The sequence below is a fragment of the Panthera leo genome, chromosome C2 (assembly GCF_018350215.1).
Source record: "Panthera leo isolate Ple1 chromosome C2, P.leo_Ple1_pat1.1, whole genome shotgun sequence".
NCBI lineage: Eukaryota > Metazoa > Chordata > Mammalia > Carnivora > Felidae > Panthera > Panthera leo.
The window spans coordinates 44,718,905-44,743,898 of NC_056687.1; the positions used below are offsets into that span (position 1 = coordinate 44,718,905).

The window sequence follows — 24,994 nt, forward strand, 5'->3', positions numbered from 1 at the left end:
ATTAGCCCTAACACGCTCGGCGCTGCTGCCGCGAAATGGGAAGCAAAGTGTTTGGGGGACTAAGTTCGGCCTTAGAAATGCCCGGAAAGAGGCTGCCAAGGCCGAGGCTCAGCGCGGACGCGGCGGAGTCGGAGGTGTCCTCTGTGCTAGCCGCTGCGGTTGCCACCTGGGCAAGGGGCTGAGGGCGCAGCGCGCACGTAGCTCGCTCGCTCGGACCACTCGCGGCCCCGCCGAGCCACTTCGTTTCCTTAGCTCTCGCCACATCGGCCGAAGGAGTGCCCGCGCGGTGCCCGCGCGGTCCCCGCGCCCCTTCACAACTGCTGCGCCTCCTGCTTTTGGCTCTGCAAGTGCCCACTTCAGTCCGGAGAGGCGCTCGGGCCGCCGAACTGCCCGCCGCACCTGGTCGTCCCTCCCCCCACTTCCCCCCCGTGAGGCGCCCTCCCCCGCCCCCTCGCTCCCCTCCTCCAAACCACAGCCCGAGCTCGCTCCTGCGCGCGCGCTCTCCCGGGCCCAAGTGAATAGTCCTCGCGCGAGCGGGACACGGTGGTGGATGCAATTCCGCTCCCTTACTGCCGCCAGGAGCTCCCTGGCGCCGCAGGCAGCGTCCTCCTCCGAAGCAGCTGCGTCTGCACCTGGGCAGCCTGGACCTTCGTGCCCTGCCCCCGGGGCCTCGCGCGGGGGGCGCCCCGGGACACCTCCTGAGGGCCGGGTGGAGGAGGAAGAGGAGGAGGAAGAAGACGTGGACCGGGACCCCTACCCTACGCAGGACACCTGGTCCCGCTGCTGTCATTTCTCTTTAAGTGGGAGAAGAGAGCCGGGGAGAGCCATGGGGGGCTGCGAAGTCCGGGAATTTCTTTTGCAATTTGGTTTCTTCTTGCCTTTGCTGACAGCTTGGCCAGGCGACTGCAGTCACGTCTCCAACAACCAAGGTAAGGGACGGGGCGGAGAAGGGGGAGGGGGGGCGGGAGGAGGCGGGTACTCTGACGACCGGTGCATTGGTCGCCTCCTGCAGGTAACTTTGTCCCGGGGTAGGCTTCTTCGGGTTCGCCACATGAGGAGGTCGAGGTTGTTGTCCCCTTTACCAGAGCGCCAGGAGCGGCAACCTTCCCGAGTTGCGGTCCCTTTTGCTCCCAAATGTCTTTAAACGGATGTGTGGGCATCAGCAGCAGTTGGGTCCCACCGCTGGCGGCCGCGGGACCGCTCCCCGCAGCGCTGTCTCCCCAGAAGGTCAGGCTCCGTGGCATACGCTTAATGGACTTCTGGCTCTTCGCTGTGGCTAACGGCGCGGTTACTCGTAGGTTCTCACTTGCTTTCCTGAAAGCGGATAGCTCCCGCTGTACCCTGTGACTAAATACCAGCCTTGTGCCTGTGGTAGCTATGTTGCCCTCGCCCAGCCGCAACCCCTTTAGCCCATCCAGACCGAATGTAGACTTGCTGGAAATTATTCCTGGACCAGATGCCCAGATTTTTGTGGTTTCTTTATTGCCGTGACGAGGTGGGGGGGGGGGGGGTCGCTGGGAGAAAAACCGTTAAGTGTGAATTTCCAAGTTGTGAATATCCTACTCGTAAAGTGGAGTCACTGACAGATTTTTTAGGAGGAAGACTTTGGTAGATAAAGTGGTAAAGTGAAACTGTATAGTGTGTGAAAAGTGAAAGTCAGGTTTACACAATGGAAAGCACTGAGAATTCTTGAACGTTTTCTTTCCTTCTATTCAGTAGTCTTTATGAGACATACCTCACTGGATATCTGCTGTGAATATTTAAGGTTCTGTAAAAATATCACCTGCATAATCTAAATTCCTTGAACTAAGTGGCGAACAACCATAAAAGTTTTCCAGCATGTACCTGGCTGGATGTTCTCATTGGCGCCGTGATGACCATCAATATGTCACCTGTTATGTCACACGTTTCTAAAGACCTCAAATGTAAAACTTCAATTATAGTTACAATTTAACATCTAAGGCTTTGAAATAATTTGCAGATATAAAAATGGAGGTCAGATGATATGTGTGTGCACTTGCTTTGTGAGGATGAGAAGGTAGAGAGAAGGCAAGTAAAACAACACAGCCCTCTTTTGTGTCATAAACATATGACCATTTCATTTTATTTGGAAATATAATTATTCAGAATAAGAATTCTGTTCTTATTTATACAGCTGCTACTTTTGACAGGTTTTCCTAATTATTTGTTTTTTTTTTTTTTACCTGCCAGATTGAAATCATACATGCATATGTAAATTTGGAAATCATACATAACTGTCATGTCTTTGAAGATCTGTCACAAAAGTGCCACCTATAGTACAATACTTGCCTGTGTTGGTGTATACCTTCACACACATTCCTCATTTGTTTTCAAGGGCAATTGGCATTAAATATTGAAGGAGTAGTTACTTAATATACCTCTGTAAGAATAGAAGGTTTTAAAAAATAGCATAAAATTATTTACTTGGACTTTTTTTGTGGGGAGACAACGATTTTTAATGATCAGAAACTCAGACGTTTATATCATAGTATGTGTTAATATTTAGTATGTTAGTATACATGTCTTTAGTAGCCACAGTAGACTCATTTACTAGAAATATTTAACAGTTATTTCCATGCAATCATATCCCTAAATCAACATTTAGTTTTTCATTAAGTATCTATGATATACCAGTTACCATACTGGGCCCTGGGGAAACTAACATAAATAAAACACATATCAGAATCTCCAAGTGACTAAAGTGCCATTCTACCAAAATGTGTCAAGTGTTAAAATACCACCTTTCAGATATTCATGTTAAATTTAAGGGCATTGAAGAGTTATTTGTTAACCTCTTGCAGTAATTTTTATTTTTTATGAGTTTCCCATGCTTTTTAAATACATTTTACCTAAAATATTTACCAATATATGTATTATATGTGTGTTTGTGTCAATTCGCTTAACGTTTGTGAACATTACTTAGTTTACCCATCAGTTAAGGAGGATCTTAATTTGAATTTTTATTATTATAATAGAAACGCAGGCTATGCATAAGATTACACTTGAACAATACTGTACCTAAAGGCTAAGTTGGATAAAATTTAGAGTTCTTCAACAGAAGATTATAGAGAAATATGCTCCGATTTTTTTTATCAGACACAAGTGATTGCTTATAAAATGGTTTATACAGCCTAAATTCATAGTGATTAGAAGTTAAGCCTTATGTTACTTTAGGATAATATTTGAATACTGAAATCATCACACTAATGGTTAATAAAATGTCAGACTTCAAAATGTTATTAACATTTTGGAGATTTTTTTTAATTTGTAGTTTCATGAATTAGATAACATGAATCAAAACATTCCTTAACAATTTTTTAACATTGAAAATATGGGGCATTACAGTATGTGTACAATATAAAAAGAATAATGTAAAACATAAATTAGATTTGTTATACACATGATAGTAAATATTAGTAATATGATTAATGTTTAATTTTAAGGAGGTAGTATTTATTTTCCTAGTAATTTGTCTTATAATGGAATTTATATTTTATTTTAAAAATTTGTTAGGGTAAAATTTCATTTTTATATAATTTGTCTTCTGATTAAGGATATTTACAAAGTAATTTTTTAAATGTTATTTATATATTTTTACCAAATTATATAAAATCTTCCGTGGTGAGTAGATTCACCTTTCCCTCTCCGTTTTTCTATTACTTAGCCAGGGTAAAATGATGATAATGACAAAAAAGTGAACTACTTCATTTTTAATATGATGCTTAACAAGGTACTGAGAGTAACTTGACTATAAGAAGCATCTCTTGTCCTTTAACTGGATGTGAAGCTCTGCACTATAAAGACAAAATAAATCAATTTGACGCTCTCTTCCTATTACCTAAACCTCCTTGAATCGATCAGAAAGTAGAGTTGCTTCCTAGATCACTTCATCTGATTAAGTAAGTGAAAACATGATTTGTGTTCAAATTTCTCATATTCCATTAATTTTCTCTGTATTTAAAACCACAATATTTATTAAGTAATACCAATTTTAATTTAAAAATAACATTTTATCTTCTTTATAAGCTTTATTTCTGTACTGGGCATTTAGGTGAATATAAAGCATAATCTTATTTCATATGTAAGTAACCATGTCTGTCAATTACAGTGGTTAGTAGCCACCAGGGGTCCATTTATTCGAAGATTACTCTGTTTTAGCTAATAGTACTGTATAGCCTAAAAGTGTTGATTTATTTCTCAGATCATGTTTCCAAAACTAATCAGAGACTAAAGTAATTGATTAAAGCAAAATATGGTTCGCATACAAGAGTCTAGTGAACTCATTTTACTACAAAGATTGTGTGAATTGATCTTTTTTTTTTCCAGGATACTTAGGAAAAATTAAATAAACAAGCAAAACAGTAGTCTGACTCATTACTATCACTGAATTTCTTAATTTGAATGCATTGACTGTAAAATCCCCTGAGTTGTATGTGAATACAGGTTAACATACCTGAGCAGAAAAATATCGGCTTAAGAAAAGTCATAGCCTAAAATTAGTTGAACTTCCATCAGTATTGTTCACAAACTGTAAAAGTAAATATTGTTCTTATAGAAAGGGATGAATTGAAAGTTTTTTAGAAAGTTTGAGTGAACTTTATCGAAAATATTAAAAACTTTGTTAAATAAGAGAAACTGGATGATTTACAAAGTATGTTTCTAAAATACCTTTCACCTAGATAAAATTCATTTGCAGGGGTAAGCTGTTCATGGTTGTAAAGGGGCAGGAGTTTGTAATCACATGCCTTCTTATTACCTATAAGTATAAAAACAACCTAAAGTGTCATTTTATAATACATTTACAAATCAGAAAAAATCATGTGTAATTAGTCATTATGATTAGTACTCAAAGTAGAAAGATAAAATGTCATTGATATGTATTGATCATCTAAGTATTGTTTGCTCTGGGTTTGGGATAAAAGTGTATCTAAAAACTTTTTCATGCACGAAAGTTATACAGTGTTCTTTAAGGGTCTCTTTAAAGTAGAAGTAACATGAATAAAATGGTTTTATTTCGATTTTCCTAAGAGGAAAAAATACATATCTAGGAGACAAGACAAAATTAATGTTTCCATTACATCTTTTATTTTTTTTTTTTTTTTACATTTTCAAGCTTTTCTGTATGGAATTTGTATTACTTTCATGTTACAAAATTAAATATTAAGAAAAATATTAGAGTAGAATCCTTCTGTTTCTTCACTCATTATTGCCAGCATAAACTAGTACAAAAGGCATTATGTATTTCTTGTATTTCCTTCTCCTAAGATCTTTCCCCATCAGAGGCACCACATCTCAGTCAGTCTCTACCTTTATTCACACACCCGAGTACTTCAGGGTACATACTGCATTTGTCCCAGATGGCAAGAGAATGGATTGTACTTTATACTGTACATCAACCAGACTCCAGAAGTAATAGAAGTTAGCAGTAATAGAAGTTTCTTCTTTGTGTTTGACTCAACATTTTTTGGGAGCGTAAATTGATAGAGATCAGTACATATAGTTAAGTAATCAAAATGGGTTGACTTTGCCTAAAGTACAATATAATCCAACTAAATTTATAAAGAAGGATTAAGTTGTTTATGCATCTACCATGTTCTTTTCTAAAATAAAAAAATATGTATTTGAAGTGTGCAATATAATTTGATATACTACGTCTACAGCATTTTGATCAACTTATAATTTCATTAGACTGGGGAAGTGACATTTGAGCCAAATTCTAGGGAGAAAAAATGTAGAAGTATGGAAGGGGAAGAATTGCATTCTAGGTATAGAGAACTGCCTTGGCAGTGATCTGGAAAGGAAATGAGCTTGACACATTTGAAGAACGGAGTCCTGTGTGACTGGAGTTCACTGAAAAACAAGAGAGTAGCACAGTGGGCGGTCTGAAAGATGGCTAGGAACCAGATCCCACAGAGAAGAAAAGGAGTCATGGTAATGAGTTGTGTTTTAATAATATTCTAGGTAAAATGGGAAGCTTTTGAGAGATTTTAACCAATTTTCATTTTAAGAACATTATGGCTGATGAACAAAGAAATGATTGGAAGATGGCAAGAATAGAATTAGGGGTCTGTTGCAGTTGTTCAGGAGAGGGGTTATGGTGGCCTGGCCTAGAGTGGTGGTAGCAGAAATGGGGAAAAGAAGACGGATTTGAGATACATTTTGGAAGTAGAATTTGTGGGACCATCTTATCTTTACAAAGAAATAAGTGTAGATATTCAGCATTTATATCTTTTTTTTTATTACCAAGGGGCCCAAACAAATTTTTCATTACTCCCCATAAAAATTACCTTGCCATATAATTACTGATACTTGACAGGGACAGGAGGGGTGATTATATGATATTCTTGGGGGCAGGAATGAGGGAAGGAACATACTTTCCACTAAGCAATAGTAAATTGCATGTCATTTAACAAATTTCTTTGACCAGTTAAATATCAATTGTTTGAATTCCCTTTTAATAATATTATATAGGTGCTGTTATTAAATATATAGAATCATAAAAAGTCTTAACAGTCCTATATATTTAGTCTGTATTTAGAAAATTCATACTCTGGAGAAGCTTCATTTAAACATTTCCAAATATTCTTAAATATATATTCAAACATAGTAAATCTTAAATTTTACTTTACTGCTTAAAATTTTCTGAAAAAAAGGCTACTGTTACAGTTATATCCTTTCAGTAAACATTTTGACTTATGTAATATACAGCCTCAGTTTTCAATGATAAATATTATAACTGAAAGGAAACATCTACTCTTTAAAAGATATTTATTGAAGGCCTTCTGTTTGATAGGGTGTTTACTTGCCATCTATAATGGATAAAGGAGAAGTTTCCCTTCCAAAGAATATGACCCAATGAGGAGTTTCCAGTCTCTTTCCAGATCTGGCAGGAACATTTTGTTTCCTTAAAATGAGGTACAAAAGCGATTAGAAAAACTTTGAAAACACGTTTGTTATGTGATAAGGTATAGCAGTACTGACAATAAACCCTCATAGAACATGTATATATCATTTATTTGAAAGTGATATCTAAGATTACATTTTATCTCAAAATGAGTCACTCGATAATCATTAAGCATCTCGCTTGTGTCAGGAATTATGCTAGGTTCTGAAGCTACATTGATGATTATAGTACAGTCTCTGTTCTTTAGAAGCTCAGTCTGCACTGTTGATGTTGTATATCTTTGAATCATCTTTAATTACTTGGTGATTTTTATAAGATGAAGAATTTTATAGTAAATGAGATTATGAGGGAGAGAGGGAAGGGAATAAAATACTATCAACCTTTTTACACATTTTACTTATAAAATTGCTTCACAAGAATCTTCTAATGTTTTATGATGGGTATATATTTAATTATATAAGAAAAAGCATAAATATACATCTTAAAAATATATTCATGGTATAAAAACATATTTCATATACCTAATGGCTTTCCACAGACTGACATGTGGAGTGAGCTTTTGTTCAAGCTGGCATATTTTGTTTTTTTAAGGTGGACTAATTATTGAAAACTGTAATTTATGTTGAAGATGCCAGTTTCAAATAGGAGCAAGCATACCTTTTAATTGAACTTTGAGTGAGAATTAAGGTTAAAGTGTGTATTTTCAGTCCATGTCCTGAAAAATACTTCAGCTACTTTCCTAGGATACTGCTGAGTCCTCTAACTGTTGGCCTGTTTGATGACCTGTACTTGCATAAAATTGAAAAGTCATCACTCTTCCTCATATTTCCTTTCATAACTTCAGGTGTAAAAGTCATACTTACTTTTTGATCATAGGAGATACAAGATAATATCTCCTTAAAAATTTGATATTCAGGGGGTGGAAATAATGTTATTTTTATCTTGTAATGTTAGATATCTTTGTGGATCTCTGGAGCTGATAAAAAGTAAGCATATGTGTAAATATAGATGTAACTTATTTATTATGCTAATTTACAAGTAACGTAAGACTAGGATAATTATATATTCTTTCAGGTTGTACTGTACTATGATACTTATATTTTGTGGTACATGAGCATCACAATGAGAAACACGTTCTAGTACATAAAGTGTAATATGTAGAATAAAGATAAAACACTTGTCCACAATTAAAAAAATGATCAAATGGAAATTTTCGTACCTATGATAATTATTAATAGGTATATTTTAACTAAGTTAATCAATAGAAATATTTTGTGTACTTAGAAATGAAAAGTATTACATTAGTATGTATTCCAAGTAAGAATTATCAAAACTAATTGAAATTGCCCTGAAATTTGAGTTGAATTATATTTTAATATCACCTTAGTTTTTACTTTAAAAGGCAGGAATTTTTTTGTTATGTTGCTGAGAGATGATACTTTAATATTGTTGAATATGATATAAATTAAATGTATAGAGAATTAAAATGAACAATGTGTGCTATTCTAAAAATTGATAGCTTAGACAATGACATTTATTTTTAAATATGATTCAGTAGTTCCATAGTTTATACAGACACCAAAATGAAAGAAAAATAGGGATAGAAGAGAGAGATGAATTATGGCTCTATTTAAAAAATAAACCTGTTGGTTAAGGAATCTTTCATTATACATCTCTCATAAAGTTCCGACTTAGATTCCTTAATCTCAGCAAGTATAGAAGTGCCCATTGATGACAAACAGTCTTAGCTAAAACTTAAACCCAAAACTACAAATTTCCCTCCACACTACCTCTGAATTTAAAGTATGCTTAGATAATGTTTATCTTGTGAATGCAAGTGAAAATAAGTAGTAGCTGCCATTAAGTGTGACAGGAAAGAGCTGAGCAAACTAGTAGCTAGCATTGCAAAAATCATGAGAGTTTTGTCAATTTTCAAAATTAAGTAAAATTTCCATATTGGTCCACTTGTTAATAATTAGTATGTCTCAACAGCAACAAAAAGACAAGTGGATAATAGGACAATTTTAGGATACTAGAAAATTTAATGAGGAAAGTTCACCCTTAACTTAGCTATTTTTCACACATAATTTAGTGAGGAAGCAGTCAGGAAGAGATCTCAATTTTTATCTTGAAAAGAAACCCAAAATTTCAGAAGTATATATTATTGTTAAAACATATTGCTTAGTATAGTTCAAAGTAAGTAAAAATTAACATGCTCCAATTTTATTGTTATATTTATGATACTATATTAGAGCAAAAAGGTATCTGTAGTAGACGCAATAACTTACTATCTTACAGTGTTATAGTATAATGATTTCATTTTATAGGTTAAAAAAACTGTAGTTCACCAAGGTTATTAAAAGCATCAGTTTGGTTCTTTGTTTAATAAAAATTAAATGTGTAAGAATCTTTATAATACTCACTAGTTTAGGATCAGAAATCTATATATGTATGCGTTGTTTTTTAGATTTTCCAGAGCCCTATTACCTAGTAAAGCAGAATTAAAATATAAGAATTTATTTTAAAGGTTAGTATTCCAAAGTTTTAATATGCTTATTAAGGCTAAATGAAGCTTTTTTTCCCCTAAAAATGTAGTGAAGCCTTAAAATCAGATGAAATTGTTAGCCTGTTTCTATAATAAAGTCCTCAAATACTTTTTGATTGGAATATAGCTGTTGTTACCTTTGGATTTTTTATTTGTTCATTTATATTTTTATTACTTAGATATATATGGTTTATTTTTTTCTAGAATTCTCAAACTAGTTCAACAATAAGGGTACATTCATCCAATTTTTAAATGAAATATATTGATAACTCTTATTTATTTTTTTTTTTTCACTGTGCTGGGCACATGAAATACAAAGGCAGGTTATTGCCAGGAACTTCTGAGAGCCTAAGATCTAGTTAGGCCATTTATATGTTATTGAATAAGTGAAGCATTAATTTATATATCAAGGTTATATGGATTAGCTGTTGCATAGATAAGTTCACATCTATGAACTATTGTATACAGAGATGAAAAGATAAAAGTACTGCCTTAAGGGTCTATGGATTGATATATGGAAACATTGAAAATAAATATCCATTCCCTATATTGGCCATGACTTTATGTGACTGCTAGAAATGAGATAAGTTAAGATCTGCCTCCTGACCTTAAGGGCAATGTTATGAAATTGAAGAGAAATACCAGACAGTTAAACATTAGTGATCTATTATTGCAAATATAAAATGAAGGGAAATAACATCAAGTTTTACGAATAAATGAGTCACACATGGAAAATAAAAATGAGCTTCACATTTATCAGTTTTCATCATCATGAATATATGAAGTTATTAAGAGAATTAAAATGAGTAGCTGCTCCAGAGATCTCAATTCTTTAAAAAAAATTTAATGTTTATTTTTGAGAGAGAGAGAGAGAGCAAGCAAGTGAGCATGAGCAGGGCAAGGGGCAGAGAGAGAGGGAGACACAGAATCCGAAGCAGGCTTCAGGCTCTGAGCTGTCAGCACAGAGCCCGATGCAGGGCTTGAATCCAGGAGCATGAGATCATGACCTGAGCCGAAGTCGGACGCCCAACTGACTGAGCCAAAGTGCCCCAGAGACTTAAATTTTTAAGTTACTTTGAATAGTTATTATGCACTTAAAGATTAAGATTTATTCTACATACAAATGCAAAGTAAATATCCAAGTAATATCTTACATTGAGCATAAAACTTTTAAGTTAAGTGGTACAACTTGGCTTTTTCAATAGAGTTTTATCAGGTTCTTTAAGAAATATATTTAGTGATGGTGGCTGCTTTTATAAAACCGACAAAATCTAAATTTTAATGGATTACTATGATTTTGTCTACTGAATATTTTATCTTTAGATGAAGGCAAAATTGGAAATACCTGTATGGTTTATATTATATTTAATTTAAAGATTAAAAATCTTTTTGTAGGTTCTTTCCATCTCCTAGTATGTTAATTACTTGTTTTATTATATAATTCTTTTCCCTAACTCTATTAAATATTTGTTTTTAGCAGTGTTTCATAACTTTGAAATTGCTTTAATATCTAAAGAAATTAGGTAAATTGCTGTTTTATTGATTTCATATTTGAACAATGTGCCTGTAGAAACACATAGAAATAGAAATTGCTGCCAGAACATGGTATTTTTAAACAGAGAAAAATCAATAGCAGATTATCCATGATTAGCTGTTGACATTTAGATTTGTATATTTAGAATGTCAAAATCTCTGAAAACTGTCAATTTAGTTTCTAAATTACAACAGTATTCTCAAATATAACATTTTATTTTTTTATCTTTTTAAGTTTATTTATTTATTTTGAGAGAGAGAGTGGGGGAGGGGCAGAGAGAAAGGGAGAGAGAGAATCCTAAGCGGGCTCCACGGTGTCAGCACAGAGCCCAATGTGGGGCTTGATCCCATTAACTGTGAGATCATGACCTGAGCCAAAATCAAGAGTTGTCTGCTTAACCGACTGAACCACCAAAGCACCCTTCAAATCTAATGTCTTGTGGTTCACATCTTCCCTCCAACATAAAGGTGTACTTATAAAAAAACAATTAATTGAAATAATTATAGATCTTTTGACAAACTGGACTTTAATTAATTAAAAAATTAGAGATCTGCCAATAAGCCTAATGGATTACTCATATCTTTGCATGCATCTACGTTTGTTGTTATTATTATTACAATATGCTAGTATAGGCATTATTTCTATCTTGTGAAAATAAATGTATTTATAAGGCATATTATAATTGGATTAATATATTCTCCTTTAACCATTATACAATACCTGGAATATGGTTATTGCTATGTCATAAAAATTATTTTGATTCTATGCCAGAGTATATATCATATATCATAAGTCTTCAAAGTATTTTCGCCCACAGGAGATGAACCTAGGCTAGGCTGACCTAGGCTGTCAGAATGTAACTTGTTGCCGGACTTTACTAGACTGATGATTTTTTTGAGGTTTAATATTTTAATTATATAAGATTATGATTTTATAAACACTATACCACACACACACACACACACACACACACACACACACACACACATTGCTTATACATGGATCCCATTCTCCAAATACACCAGTAGCTTAGTGGAAAGTTCTATCCCTGATGTGGCACTAGAATTTACAAAGCTTATATGGTACCTGTAAAGATAATGAAAAATCAGAGAAATTTCCTTTTTAATATGTTTGTCACTGATATATATTAATTCTCCAAGTCCAAGATTATTCTGTTAAGTGCAGTTGCTCTCAACTTCCAATTTAAAAACATGCACTTAATTCTTTCAGTGTAAAAGTAGCAACTATTCCATGTGAAGTGGCTATTTTTAATTTATTTCTTTTAGCTATTAAATTGGAATGATTATGATTTTTGCTTTTGTTACGTATAAATTCTTAATATACTACTTATATATGTCATTTTAACTCCAGGTGCTTCCTCCAAGTTTGTCTTTAAATAAATGTATTAATATTTGGATATCAAGATTGGTTTCAACCTTCAAATTTTCCCACTCACTATTCCTTTCCCTTTAAGATTGCTTCTGAAGGCTGATGTACACATTGATAAATAAGCAGTTGGGAAATAAGATGTCCATTTGCCAATGACTACAATAGTATTTTATATACCAATGATAAGCTTCCTGACAAAAAGTCAGTTATAGAATTACAACTAATAGAAGTTATTCTGAAGTGGCGTTTCTTACCTTCCAATTTAAATCTAAATCATTCTAAGCCCATTTATGAATGTCCACATGAACAAGAATGGCTGATACTTACCTAGTTGTAGATGGAAAAGGGGGGAGCAAAAGGTATGCTCAAGTGTAGAGATGTTTACTACATGGAATGAGGCTGACACAAAAGCAGATTCATGAGGCTTTACTGCAAGTGTAACTTTATCTTGAATCCACACATACATACACAATCTTGTAATGTTTAGCTCTAAAAAACTCCTTGGATGAAAAAACCTAGAAAACAGTTGAATGGGGGTTAAGAATTTGACTAAGAGCTAAAGCTAAATCTTTAGCTAAAAGCAACAAAGTTTTCTTCCCTACTTCTCATTTCTTTTTTCTTAAAAAAATTTTTTTAATGTTTTATTTATTTTTGAGAGAGAGGGTGTGAGCAGGTGAGGGGCAGAGGAAGTGGGAGACACAGAATCTGAAGCAGCCTCCAGCTATCAACGCAGGGCCCAATGTGGGACTTGAACTCACAAACCACGAGATCATGACTTGAGCTGAAATCAGAAGCTTAACCGATGGAGCCACCCAGGTGCACCCCTAGCTCTCATTTCTTAACAATTAATATTTTGGGAGAAGTTTACAATTTTATGGAATTATGTCTATTGATCTTTTTCTTGGTTAATTTTCTGAGTTTTTTTTTTTCAAATGTGTAGAGAATCTTTGCACATCCTATTTAACTGTATTTTCTAGTATGTTATGTCTTCAGGTTAGTATATCCTGCCTCTAATGATGCTGTGACAACAAACATTTCTTTTGAAGATATAAAATGTTCCAGAAAGCAATTAAGCAGAATATTGAAATATAGTCGTATGCTTGGATCCATTAATTCTGTTTTCATGAATTTAAATTCTAGGGAAATGCATAGAAAAAGAGGCTAACATTTATATACAAGGATTTTTTCTGTCTTATTTATAAAATTGAAAAATTGGAATCAGAATACATGCTCCCAAATAGAAGAGTCCTTATAGAGACATAACTTGCTTTATTTGGAAAAATTTCTTTCTTCTTTTTTCTTTTTATTTTTTTTTCATTTATTTTGTTTTTGAGACACAGAGAGATACACAGTGTGAGCAGGGGGGCGACAGAGAGAAGGGGAGACACAGAATCCGAAGCAGGCTCCAGGCTCTGAACTGTCAGCACAGAGCCTGACATGGGGCTTGAACTCACGGAGTGTGAGATCATGACCTGAGCTGAAGTCAGACTCTTAACCGACTGAGCCACCCAGGTATCCCTGGAAAAAAATTCTTAAATGAGGGCATGTGAATCAATAGGAGCCCCAAATTCCTCTGTGTGAGACAGTGGAAAAGTCTGTTTTGCTACTAAAAAGAGAACATTGGAGAGATGGTAGGAGAACCAGGAAAGAAGCCTTGTAAGAAACAGTGTAGTGTAGTGCTCGCTTCGGCAGCACATATACTAAAATTGGAACGATACAGAGAAGATTAGCATGGCCCCTGCACAAGGATGACAAGCAAATTCGTGAAGCGTTCCATATTTAAAAAAAAAAAAAGAAAAGAAACAGTGTAGTGTAGATTCTGGGGTCAGTTTAGCTTAGACAAGAGGAGAGTTTAAAAATGATGGTGACTGCCATTCTATTTGATATTGTTTGCATGACTGAGATGTTAACTGATCACCCCAACTTCACCTGCACAATTTTATCAAAATCTGTTACACTCCAGAAAAATGATAATAGAAAATAGGAGTAAAAATTCTCTGAGAAAATAAGAACAGTTAGATAATCAACCACCCTTCAAAATAAATTCCTGGAGATACAAGATTTAGCTATTCAGCGAAATGGGGTTTGGTTCTGCAGAAACTTTGCCCTATTCTTGTAGGTGGTTAAGAACAGCAGCTGGGTCAGGAATTTTATTCTCATCTAGTCCTAAAACGAGTCTCTAAATCCCTTCAGAGGAGGCAGCATGGATCCATCTAACATGACAGCATTCCCACAGAAAATTTATAGAGGGCAAAGAATTTAAAAAAGAAAAGAAACAAAGCTTCCTCTGTGTTTGCTATGTGTGCTATTTCTCTCATCAGGAAATACAGGTCAAATGTGTAAGAAATGGATTTTAGAGAAGTAAAAGGGAAAGTGGTAACTTTAACAGTATGTAATCTTGTTTCAGATGCTTTAAACACACTAGCTTCACTTTCATTTTTATGAATGAACAGAATAGCTTGGCCACCTGTACTTTGCTCATGGAAATGAGCCCTGAAGTCAGGGATTTGGCTATAGTTTCCAGCTGAAGTGAAAATGGGGGAATGTTTTAGCAAAAATGAAGGAATGGGGTGGGGCTCTGTTTGCCTTCATCCCCTTTTTCCTGGGTGATAAACACTATATCATTTCCCAGCACCTCTATAGCTCCATCATTCTGAGCTTTCAAACACATTTTGTGGTAGCAGCCACCAATCCTATTCTCTCTTTGCTGCCTGATATCCAGCCAAGAGCTGACTTTACATTCTCTCTGATTTTTTGCAAACAGGATTAATTTGGTCACATGCTATCACTGACAAATTAATCTCTAGGAAGGGTATATTTTGAATGGCAACATTTCCAGGTTTGGAGAAATTGTAGAAAAGAACAATGATTCGTACAAACTGGTTGGGATTACCAGGGTCAGGAAATAGATCCTGCATCATCTCATAAGGAAAGCTTCAGACTCAGATTATATTTTTGGCTGTATTTTAGAGGTTGCAAGCTATCCCAGTCCACCTTTATAATGGTTGTAAAATAGGGCACACTGCAGCATGCGGACCACTCTTAGGCGTATAAGTGTCATTTGTTTATCAGGAATACTGTTGCTTAGAGTAACAAATGTTCCTTTAAAAAAAACACATTTGATGAAGAGGTGGCATCATTGCTTTCACTTTTGGAAATTTTATGAAAGGGAAAAAATGAGCCCACGTGGTACAATAAGAAAGGAATACAATTAAATACAGTCATTTCCTTTTACTCCAGGCAGTTTTATTTCTGTCAGTTATCTGTGCTCTCAAGCACCTTGGGATGCTCCCTTTCCAATAAAAGCCTACTAGAAATAGCTGGCTTAGGAGGAGTCTGTGTTCCTCAGAAGTACTCAAAGGAAGAGAGGTGTGGTTATTTGCTTGCTGTCCTGTTCTTGGACACTACTTTAGTATTTTGGCAATTAATGTGTATTTCTTCTTAAACTAAGTATATGGCAATCCATAGAAGGATGAGAGCTATCTTCCAATCTCATGGGGAAACAGAGAGAGCATCTGCTTCCTCTCCCCTTCTTCCTTCCAGCATTCTGACTTGATGATTGATATCTTGTATTAAATGCTTATGACTGTCATATGTAGGGAATGGAATATATTTGAAATAAATATATGTTTAGCTTGAGTTACTGTATTTTGTTCAAAAGCTTAAAAATAGCTTACTTAGCTATTACCGTAGCTCTTATAACCTGTTAGCAATTATTTCCACTCTGACTTACTATCTGTCCACACACACACACACACACACACACACACACACACACACAGCCTAAAACACTATACTACTTGCTCTATAAACTTTTTTTCACTGGTGCGCAATGGTTCACATAATTCCAAGTATCCCATTTTAGTGCTATAATGAAAAGAACTATAAATTTAAAGTGTGTGTACATTTTTATCTTTTTGACTGTATTTCAAGTCATATTACATTAAGTATTTGAAATATAACCTGTGTGAGCCTGTAGTTATTAGGAAAATCAGTTCTAATTTAAGTTCAAAATAAATGGATAGCATCTTTGTGCTAAACGAGGATATTTTTCTGAAAAACTCAAACATGTTTTACTTTCAGTAGTCTCTCCCATTAATGCACGTATAAAAATGTATCTCCAGTTGATGGAGGATTTGGCATACTAGGAAAAATAAAGAAAAAGACCAAATGCTTCTCAACTATGTATATTAATTTAATTCTACCACTTTATCGTTTTTATTCCACCTCTCTAAGGTAAGTAAGCAGCATAAATTACTGCCCTTATTTTACTAATGGAATTTATATGGACATTAAGTTACTTGGCAAAGCTGATAGACCAAATTAGTAACCGCAAAGGAAAAAAGAAAGCCGATCTTAAGCCTGTGAGATCAGTGTACTTTCTAAGTGAGAAGGAGAATTTCAAGCAATGTCTGGAGTATTAAAAATGCAAAGATATTAAATTTAAATATTGTTTCTCAATATTAATGTCTTGAAAGCACTTAAAAACACTGAGCCTATATCTCTTATAAAATAATTAAAATCTGTTTTAAAAGAATAGAAAATTATTTGCAAAGAGTCTTTATAAAGAATCTCTAGATAGCATGCCTGGCTGGCTCAGTCATTGGAGCCTGTCTCTTAATCTCAGAGTTGTGAGTTCAAGCCCTACATTGGATGTGGAGCCTACAAAAAAAAAATCCTTGGAATATACAATTTTTTGTTATTAGCAATTAATAGTATGGCTTCAAATGATACTGTTATTTTTACTCTCATTTTCTGTATATATTGTTTTTTCTTGCTTTTTCTTTATTATTACTCTTTCTGTGGCTCTTGTTTACTAATTTGTCTTGATATGTTTTAGCCATTTGTGTAACTAGCCTTGATTAACAAACAATAATAAAGACTAAGACTTTAGTACCTAATGAGAGGCTGTATAGTTTGAATCTTCAGTTCCTGATGTTCCTCTGCATGGGCTACTTTTCATTTTCCTTCAAATCAGATCTAGCATAGCAACTACCAAGTCTTAGTGTCTATAAGAATTGCTGCAGAGCTTGCTGCCACTATTAAGTGGCACATTTCTGGGCCCACTACCAATGAATTGGATTTAATGTTTGAGATAGTGTTTAGGACTATTCATTTTTAATAAGCACTCTCCAAAATTTAGATGCAGATGGCTTGAGACACTCCAACTTACAGATCCCCATCTGTATCCATTCTAGTTCTTTGTTTGCAAGCTGTAGGAATTAAAATAAGCAGAAAAGGAGCTTTAAAAATGTTGAATAATCCACAGAAACAAAGAGAATCCTAGAGAATCAACTTTAGAAAAAGATGGAAACCAAGGCAGCACCTGGGATCTAGGCATCAGGAATTAATTATTAGCCTCATTGGGCTGAATTGATTTCAGCCCTTTTTCTTCCTATAATTTTATCATTCAGCTAAAAATCTTATTCCTGCAAAAGTGAGTCTGATTGGCTAGATTGTGTCATGAACACCAGCATCATTGAAAGAGTAGAACTCCTTGATTGACAACCTTACCATGACTGGACACTATATGGCACAAGTAATTTTTTAAAAATGCTGTCAGTAAAACAAGTGGAATGGGTAATGGGTGGCCCAAACCCAGCACATGTCCAATGACTGATCATGTAATATTATTATCCAAATAACTTTTTAAAAGAATTTTAGCCCTTACACTAAAAGCTTAATTATGAAGTGAATATAAGTTTATATAATTAGAGTCTGTAGAGTTTCCTGGTTAAGTAGCATCAATTTTGCTACTATCCTCAGTAGAGTATTATTGATTTAGGGGGCATATTTTAATAGAACCATTAAGCCAGTCTCCCAAAACGGATAGTATATATTTGCTTTTACTCAAGTATACTTTAAAATGTCCCTTGAGGGGCGCCTGGGTGGCTCAGTCAGTTAAGCGTCTGACTTCGGCCCAGGTCATGATCTCACGATTCGTGGGTTCAGGCCCCGCATCGGGCTCTGTGCTGACAGCTTGGAGCCTGGAGCCTGCTTCAGATTCTGTGTCTCCCTCTCTCTGTCCCTCCCCCACTCATGCTCTGTCTCCCTCTGTCTCAAAATTAAACATTAAAAAAAATGTCCCTTGATAAAATTCTTATTTTACAGTATAGGAAACATAGGTGACCTGAACTAAACTTTGCTTTACAAGAAATTTGATCTTTTAATGAATGACTTAGTGCTATTATGTTCAGACTTTCAGTGTATTAATATAGTGTACAATATTTTTGGTCATTACCATTTGCTTGATTAACATGAGAAAATTTGTAACACAAAGTATTGTGCCCAATATTGATCCAACTTCTATATACACCTATTGTACTTTTTTTTTAAAAGTTTATATATCTTGAGAGAGAGAGCGAGTGAGCAAGCCTGTGGTTATACGAGAGTGGGAGAGGGGGAGAGACAGAGGGAGAGAGAGAATCCCAAGTAGGCTCCACAATGTTAGCATAGAGCTTGATGTGGGACTCAGTCTCATGAACTGTGAGATCATGACCTAGGCTGAGATCAAGAGTTGAATGTTTAACTGGCTGAGCCACCCAGGCACTCCTACAACTATTGCACTTTTGAAAATAAACATATTCCTAAACTATAGAACAAAATTGATATGCATCTAAGCCTTATGTTTTTAAAATATCCAATTACTGACATTTAAGGGGCTTGGATTTTCATTTTAAAATAATTACTTTTCTGTAGCCCATTTCCCCAGAAATAGCTGCTTAAATGCAGTGGTATAAACTTTTGAGTTTTTGAGTGTTCACTCCTTGCTGGGGACTGTACTAAGTACTTTAATGTATTTAATTGTATAATCCTCATAACAATCCATAAAGTAACCAGTATCATTATCATCCCCATTTTATAGGTGAGGAAATTAGGACACAAACTAAGTAGGTAACTTGGCATAGTGTTGAAGTGTATTAGTTACAGAGTGTTAAGGGTTCATTTGTGTCTCCCCCCCCCCCCCCACTCCCATCCCCCGCACCAAAATCAGTTGTTTTTAACCCCTATTGCCTCAGTATATTGTATATTACCTTCTTTGGGAAATAAGATTGTTGCAGACATAATCAGTTAAAATGAGGTTATACTGGTGTAGGGTGGGTGGGCCCTTAATCCAATATAATTTGTGTCCTAATAAAAAGAGGAAATTTGGACATAGACATGTATGTAGGGAGAAGCTACGTAAAGACGAAGGCAGATATTAGAGTTATGCATCTGCAAGGCAAGCAACACCACAGATTGCCAGCAAATTGCCATAAACTGGGAAAGGACCATGAAATAGATACTCTCTGGCAGCTCTCTGAAAGAGCTAACATCTGTGTCTCAGACATCTAGCCCCCAGAACTAAGACAATACATTTCTGTTATTCTAGAGTCCCCTTTTGTGATACTTTATTATGACATCCCTAGGAAACTAACAGAGTAAAGGATTTGGATTTCTGGAGTTTACATTCCTTTTTTTCCCCCCTAAATGTATCCATCCTAAGTATATAGTCAGTAAGGTTTTTTTTTCCTCTTAAGTTTATTTATTTACTTTTGAAAGAGCACAAGTAAGGGAGGGGCAGAGAGAGAGGAGACCCAGAATCTGAAGCAAGCCCCAGGCTCTGAGCTGTTAGCACAGAGCATGACTCAGGGCTCGAACGCACAGACCAGGAGATCATGACCTAAGCCGAAGTCAGAGGCTTAACCGACTGAGCCACCCAGGCACCCCAAGAAGTTTATGTTCTTAAGCAACACACTATATTGTTGTCTTTCTGAGGTTAAGAGAATGAATAAACACATCATCTCTTGGCATGTGAAAGAGATCTCAACTAGGAAAGCTAATCTAGACTAAGAAGCTGGTAGCATTTTTTTGGAGCTTAAAGTGCCTCTTTGCAAGCACTAAAGAGGAGCCTAAAGTACTACTTTCCTTTAAACTGACAACAAAAAAGAAACAAAAACTGACTAAATATTGTTGGAAAATATCTGAGAATTTAATTATAAATTATAAATTTATATGAATTAAGTCTATTTAAATATATTAAAAAGTATCCCCCTTACTAAATGTCTAGGGGAAGATAGAAAATCTTCAGGAAGATTTCTGTGGTTGCTGTTTGGCTGGTAACTGTTTACATATATCTCAGCTCATATAGAGTACGACTTTTCCATAAACCCAGGCCTGATAACTAGTGAATTTAATAGGAAAAAATGTAGAAGAAAAATATGATTCTTATTCTACAAACCGTAATGGAGAATGTGCATAGCCTTCTGCCCATAGCTTTTTCTAATTAAAACCGACAGCTGTAGAATAAAGGAAAAATCATGCATAACCTAGGTCTCTTCTGTTCAGAAATAAATGCAATGAAAGGTAAAATGAGAAAGAGTTAGAAGTAGGAAGTCCTTAGAAGGTACATTGATACCTCAATTCTGAAATAGTAGAAGCAATAATGAAAATCTCAAGATGTCAGAATGATGTGAATTGTCAAGGATAGAAAAGTAAAAGAAGGCCTAGAAAATTTGGTATTTTTTTTTCTTCCAACTTCAAGAGATTAAAGATGAGTTAAGGGGAGTTTTCTGCATGTATCCAGTAGAGGAAATAGCTTACTATTAAAGTTTGGTCAATATGATGCTTGATTTTCTATCTCCTTATGTTTCTTAAAGTTTTACTTTGTTCAGAGCTGCGTAATCAAATAAGCTTGAGACTGAATTCCAGTCCTATGTTTATTAAGAATGAGTTTCTTAGAAACTGGCTTAATACTTTGGCCTTGCTTTAAACCTCTAAAAAATAACAAAAAGAACACTTAATCAGCTTTGAGAATTTATAGATGCACCTGACCACACAATCACAATAATAGCTATTATTAATTGAGTTATTAGTATGTTTTAAGGACTTAGGTGCACCATTTCATTACATCCTCTCATCTGAATTAGGAAGTAGGTCATGTTGTTTATTCACACTCAACATCTGAAAAAAACAAAGTCAGACTTTGGGGAATTTACTGAAGGTCACAATCTAGTAAATTATCTAAAGATTTTGGAACCAAACCTAGATCACTACCTTTGAAATAGCACACATAGTGTTTATTAATTATATTGCTAGTGGCCTTATATCAAGAATACAAATATGAGTAAACTTAGTTCTTTGAGAATTTACTAATGGGAAGAGAGAGTTAAATGGGTGGAGACAACTTGCTATAGATGTTGTGATGGAAATATGAGCAGGTTACCAGTAGCTTCAAAGGAAAAGATGGTCACATCTACTTTCAGGCACTAAAAAGGACTTTATATAGGCAGTGAAGCTTGAGCCGAGTGTTGAAATATTAGTTGCTATTCATTAAATGATTGGTGACTACAAATCATTCCAGACAATGGAAGTAATAAGTACAAGGTCATGGAGAACACATATGATAGCATTTTGTGGGGGACCAGTAAATAGTTAGGAATGGGTAAAGACTATGAAGAGGAGTGAGGTAGGAGATGAAGGAAGAAAAATAGGAGTCAGGACAGGAAGAGCCTTGAATGCTGTGCTATTAGTGGTTTGTTCTTAATCATGAGAACCCAGAGGTTCTTAACGCTGGCCATATATCAAAATCACACTGGGAAATTTTGAATAAGTGCCCCAAATTTAATGAATTTTGAACATCTTTCTTCCTGCTCTTGTTAACACTCATTAAGCATATAGTAGGATCTTAATAAATATTGGTTGATTGATCTTAGTAGTTAGCTTTTATTAGCTATTACAACCCTTCAGAAATATTTTTAATTATGTTACTGAGTTACATGAAAGGAATTTTTTTCATTATTAAAAAGTTTCATTTTTACAGGGGTGTTCAAGAATTAAAAAAAAAAAAAAAGAGAAGTGTCTGGGTGGCTTAGTTGGTTAAGCATCCAGCCTTGGCTCAGGTCATGATCTCATGGTTCATGGGTTTGAGCCCCATATCGGGCTCTGTGCTGACAACTCAGAGTCTGGAGCCTGCTTCAGATTCTGTGTCTCCCTCTTTCTGTTTCCTTTTTCCACTCACACGCTATCTTTCTCTCTCTCAAAAATGAATAAATGTTAAAAAAATAAAGAAAAAGAATTAAAAAAAGATATTAAGTTAATTATGACCAATAGCCATCAGTGTGATATGTTGATATATTTATTGGTGATTTACTAATAAATAGCCAAAGGGTACATTTTGTGAGCAGCACATTCATGTATTCTTACCCTAGTTATACCACGTTAGCATGATATGAGGCACACTGAACTTTTCCATGATACTGAAGCTGACAATCTAGTTATTTCTCTATTTCAACTTCTAATATAGAATGAATATTTTACCTATGGGTGTTTTGTTTTGTTTTCTTTTTGTTACACACAGATTTAGTTTGTCATTAGTGCTTCAAAGACAGAAATGAATTAAACTAATCTAAAAAAACTTATCTAGGAATAAAAAGAAAAGCTATTCAGTTTCACATATAATGAGATTGTAATAAGTCACTGAGTCCTAACAATAAGTGAAAAGCTTAACAGACTGAAAAACCAACTCCTCTTGGACCTGTGGGAGAGGGGTGGATACTGGGCAAGTTGTTGCCCCCAAGATTGGAAAGAGAGGCAAATATAGGGAAGTCACTTTCTCAGAGCGGAGACTCACAAATGGAAACAACCACAGGAACTATTGCTGGTACATCATGTCTGGCTTTCAAGAAAAAAAAAATTACAAAGTATATCAAAAGGCAAAAAACACAATTTGAAGAGACATAGCAAACATCAGAAGCAGACATGGTTGGAATGATCAAATCAGGATTTTTTTTTCTTTTAAGTTTTTACTTAAATTTCAATTAGTTCACATATAGTGTAATATTAGTTTCTTGAGTAGAATTTAGTAATTCATCACTTAACATACAACACCCAGTACTCATTGTAAGTGCCCTCCTTGATACCCATCACCCATGTAACCCATCCTCTTGCCCTCCTCCCTTCCAGCAACCCTCAGTTTGTTCTCTGTAGTTGAATCTGTTTTATGGTTTGCCTCTCTCTTTTTCCTCCCTATGTTCATCTGTTTTTTTTTCTTAACTTCAAATCAGGAATTAAAAAAAAAAAGTTTATTTTGAGAGAGGGAGTACATGTACATGAGTGGAGGAGGGGCAGAGAGAGAGAAAGAGAGAGAGAGAGAGAGTCCCAAGTGGACTCTTATGTGGGGCTTGAACCCATGAACCATGAGATTATGACCTAAGATGAGTCAGTTGCTTAACCGATGGTACCACCCAGGGGCCCCTCAAGTCAGGAATTTAAAACAACTATGATTAATCTGCTAAAGTCTCTAATGGATTAATTATACACCATGTAAGAGCAGATGGACAATGTAAGTAGAGAGATGGAAATCCCAAGAATGAGACAAAAAGAAATGCTAGAGATTCAAAACAGAACAAAACACCTCAAACAGGAATAAAGAATGCCTTTAATGGGCTTGTTGTTAGACTGGACACAGAAGAACAAATCTCTGAACTAGAGGATATGTCAATAGAATCGTGAAAAAAAAACAAAGAAAAACAAAACAAAAACAGCACAGACTATCCAAGTACTATAGAATAACTACCAAAGGTACAACATACACATAATGGGTATGCCAGAAGAAGAAAGAAAGGAATGGATGGAATATTTGAAGTAATAGTGTTTAAGAACCATAGATCCAGGAAGTTCAAAGAATACCATGTAGAATAAATGCCAAAAGAATAATAATAACAATAAACACTGAGGCATATTGTTTTCAAACTACAGAAAATCAAAGAGAAAAAATCTGAAAGAAGCCAGAGGCAAAAAAACCACTCACCTATAAAAGAACAAAGATAAGAGTTGTATCTGTCATCTTCATAGAATAAGCAAGAAGAGAGTAGAATGAAATAGTTAAAGTGTTAAAACACCACTAACCTGTAATCCTGTATCTTATGAGATTATCCTTTAAAAGTGAAAGAAAAAGGTATTCTCAGACAAAAGTTGAGAGAATTTCTTGGCAGTAAGCCTGTCTTGCAGGAAGTTTTAAAAGAAGTTCTTTAAAGAGAAGGAAAATATTATACGTCAGAAACTTGGATCTTCATAAAGTAAGGTAGAGTATCAAAGAAGGAATAAATAAAGGTAAAATAAAAACAGAAAACATTTTTTCAAAACAATTATAGCAACAATGTAATATATATACACCTACACAGTTATTTGTATTATATACTGTTAATATGTAATTGTATATTCATGTATGTGTATATCTAAGTGAAATAAATGACAGCAACAGTACATGGGACAGGGGAGGAAGTAGGATTATTTTGCTGTCATAAGGTACTCTACCTACAAAGAGATATAGTTTAATTTGAAAGTAGATTTACATTAGTTGTAAATGTATATTTCAAACTCAAGGGCAACCACTGAAGAAAAGTAAAAAAAGTATATCTGATATGCTAATAAAGGAGAGAAAGTGGAATGATAAAAAAAGCTTAATTAAAGTCACAAAAGGCAGAAAGAGAGTGAAGACTAAAATAAGAACAAAGTACAAAAACAATAAACAGAAAACAATGAGTAATTTAGATATTAATCTGATTATATTAATAATCATGTTGAACATCAGTGATCTAAATGGACCAACTAAAAGCGC

General features: G+C 35.0%; 1 protein-coding gene and 1 non-coding gene across 3 annotated transcripts in view; both read left to right on the plus strand.

Moving 5' to 3' along the window:
- The first annotated feature begins 550 nt into the window (after window positions 1–550).
- EPHA6 (EPH receptor A6) overlaps window positions 551–24,994 on the plus strand; it is an 861,509-nt gene continuing 837,065 nt past the window's right edge. For both annotated transcript variants that reach the window (XM_042903083.1, XM_042903084.1), the window contains exon 1: window positions 551–929. In XM_042903083.1, coding sequence (XP_042759017.1) covers window positions 551–929 — 379 coding nt within the window. The remainder of the gene's footprint in view (window positions 930–24,994) is intronic.
- On the plus strand, window positions 14,070–14,176 carry LOC122198949. The gene has a single exon (XR_006193237.1). It is a non-coding gene; the product is annotated as a U6 spliceosomal RNA (small nuclear RNA).